Genomic DNA, 2,425 nt, shown 5'->3' on the forward strand with positions numbered 1-2,425 from the left:
CCGCGTATGACATGGTCACTTACAAAAGAAATAAATATTCAATACATTTTTAGTACTTTATTGTTGATATATTTTGATTTAGATCCCTATTTCCGAAAAAAAAAAAATGACTATTTGATTAGTGGTGCCGTGGTTGAAAATATCAATGTCATCATGCTAGTATCGATATTTCCCCTTGGGATACTATCAATACTCAAATGATATGACCACCCTTAGCGTGGACAATTCCCCAAAATATAATTCATCGTATTAGCATCTAGCAAATGTTTTATTAACAAGAAACAAAAAACATATACTAAGAAAAATCCAAACATCTGACAGCAAAACAGCAGTGGGCTCAAACATTTTTGTGCTTGATGGTTTCAGTTATACATTGTATTTACATATCAGTCAGCTTTTATCAACCTTAATATATCTGTCGGGTATTAAGGTACTTGCATTGCTGTACAACATGAGAAAAAAGAAATAAAGTCTAAATGAAAACACACAAATATTTATCACATTTAGGGAAATACATTTTAAGAAAACAGTGTTTTTATTATGCTATGTATTAAAAATCGTACTTTAATCTCTACAGTGACTTGAAGCTTCAGTTCTGTTGTCTCACACTCGTATAAACACAGTCTGTGTTTAAGTCGTTCTTCTGTCTTGATCTGTTGGACCTCTTAACATTTATAGCAGCGTAATGGAGATTTTCTGTGTCTTTGTTCTCAGCCTGAAACCAAATTCACAGAAAAGAATTACAGATTGAAGTTAGTGTGAATCCAAGATTAACATGATAACTGGAGAGGGTTGAGTCTCACCTCTGTGCTTCTTAAGGGGGCAGCAGGTGATCTTTCATCTGGTTATTAAATACAGAAAAGTTTCACTTCAAGAACACACGTGTAGGACAGTGAAAGAAGTTTGTGTACCTGTGGAGGTGCAGTTGTTTCTCTTGTTGATCTTCCAGAGAAGAAAAAGCAGAAAAACAACGAGGACGCTCATGATGGTCAATAATCCAACCAAAGTGTGAAGAATCACAGAGTTCGGCAAAACTCCATGGTCTGGAACCATGGAAAAAAAAATGTAACCTTAAATTAATCTGAATTTTATTTTGTCCAGAATTGTTATCTTTCATAAGTTAAACTCACCTGTGAGGTCCAGTTTGGTCCTGTTTCCAAACAGTATGTGTCCACATGAGGCGACAGCACAGTAGTAGATCCCAGCATGAGACTCAGTCAGGTTTTTCATGTGCAGCTCGTAGACACAACTGTGTGTTTGCATGTTGTTATTTTTCTCACACTGATCATGAGTGTAAATGAGTCCTGGATGAGAGTCTTCAGAGTCTTTGAACCAGTAAACTCTGTGTTCTCCATCACAGCTCCCAGTGTGTACTGTACAGTTCAGAGTCACAGAGTCTCCTGTGTGGATGTTCTCAGAGGACGACTGATCTACTGAAGTCTGGATGTAAGAAGAAGAGTCCTCCACAAGGACACTATAGCCCTCATGAAATTCATAAGCATATGAATATACACCAACACAGTAATAAGTACCTGAGTCTGATGTCTGTGCATTTGAGATCATCAGGTGGTTTTTACCATCCCCGTTCTCTAGCTGGAACCTTTGATCATTCTTAAAGTCATTATTCAAACGTCCTTGACTCTCGTGCTTATAGAACTCAGAAAAGAGTCTTGGTCTCTGTCCCAGAGTTTGTTTGTACCAGTAATAGAACGTAGTCTGATTGTGTTTGCTGAAACATCTCAAAGTCACGTCCTGACCAACTGCCAGGGACTTAAAGTGCAAAGATGAGGAAAATTCCAGAGCCTGTGAACAACCTGACAAGAAAAATGTACACAGAAGACATTAATACAACAACAACAAAAAAATACAGTTTGCAAGAAAAGTAAAACTTTGGTTAAAATAAAATATACCTACCAAGTGTTACCAAGAGCAGACAGGAGAAAGAGCAAAGAAAAGACATTTTAATATAAATAAATAAACAGAAAAGTCATAAAACTGGTGTAAATCCCTGAAGTTGTAACCTTAAAAAAGCCTGAAGGTTTGAAGGTAACAAACTGGTCTTAAGACTATTTTAAGGAGAGGGGTGGTGACAGACGATCAGATGATGAACACCCCTTCTCTTTGAACTTTGTACTGCACCGCCTTTATGAACAGTTTTTTACAGTATTTCTAGTTCTACTTTACTGCCAAATTTTATTCTCAGATACATATTTTTTCACACACACAGAAGCAACTAAGTAATCTTTTCAATAATTTTTAATAATAATAATTTCCATGTTGTTTCTTGATAAATAATCTGCCCTTGATCGGATAAGGACTCGATTATGGCACCAATGCATATATAAATATAAACAAAGAATTTACTCACTAGAGGTGAGACTAAGCGAAATACGCTCGAAATACGCTTCTCTCCATTCTCTGCCCA

The 2,425-nt window shown here is 36.4% G+C and overlaps 1 protein-coding gene across 1 annotated transcript; it reads right to left on the reverse strand.

Annotated features, from left to right (window-relative positions):
• Nucleotides 1-573: 573 nt before the first annotated feature.
• LOC112139463 lies at nucleotides 574-1,574 on the reverse strand. Its single transcript, XM_024262274.2, has 4 exons — nucleotides 1,131-1,574; nucleotides 912-1,043; nucleotides 804-841; nucleotides 574-715 (listed from the first exon to the last, which is right to left on the reverse strand). Exons 1-4 carry the CDS (start codon nucleotides 1,561-1,563, stop codon nucleotides 590-592), a joined length of 729 nt encoding a protein of 242 aa, XP_024118042.2. The 5' UTR covers nucleotides 1,564-1,574; the 3' UTR covers nucleotides 574-589.
• Between the last annotated feature and the right edge of the window lie 851 nt (nucleotides 1,575-2,425).

Source organism: Oryzias melastigma, unplaced genomic scaffold, assembly GCF_002922805.2.
Source record: "Oryzias melastigma strain HK-1 unplaced genomic scaffold, ASM292280v2 sc02187, whole genome shotgun sequence".
NCBI lineage: Eukaryota > Metazoa > Chordata > Actinopteri > Beloniformes > Adrianichthyidae > Oryzias > Oryzias melastigma.

Coding starts and splice junctions, on each gene's coding strand:
- LOC112139463 (XM_024262274.2), bottom strand. CDS start 1,563: ATGATCTCAAATGCACAGACATCAGACTCAGGTACTTATTACTGTGTT. Junction 1,044..1,130: donor GACCAAACTGGACCTCACAG/GTGAGTTTAACT, acceptor CCATGGTTCCAG/ACCATGGAGTTTTGCCGAAC. Junction 842..911: donor AAACAACTGCACCTCCACAG/GTACACAAACTT, acceptor TTTAATAACCAG/ATGAAAGATCACCTGCTGCC.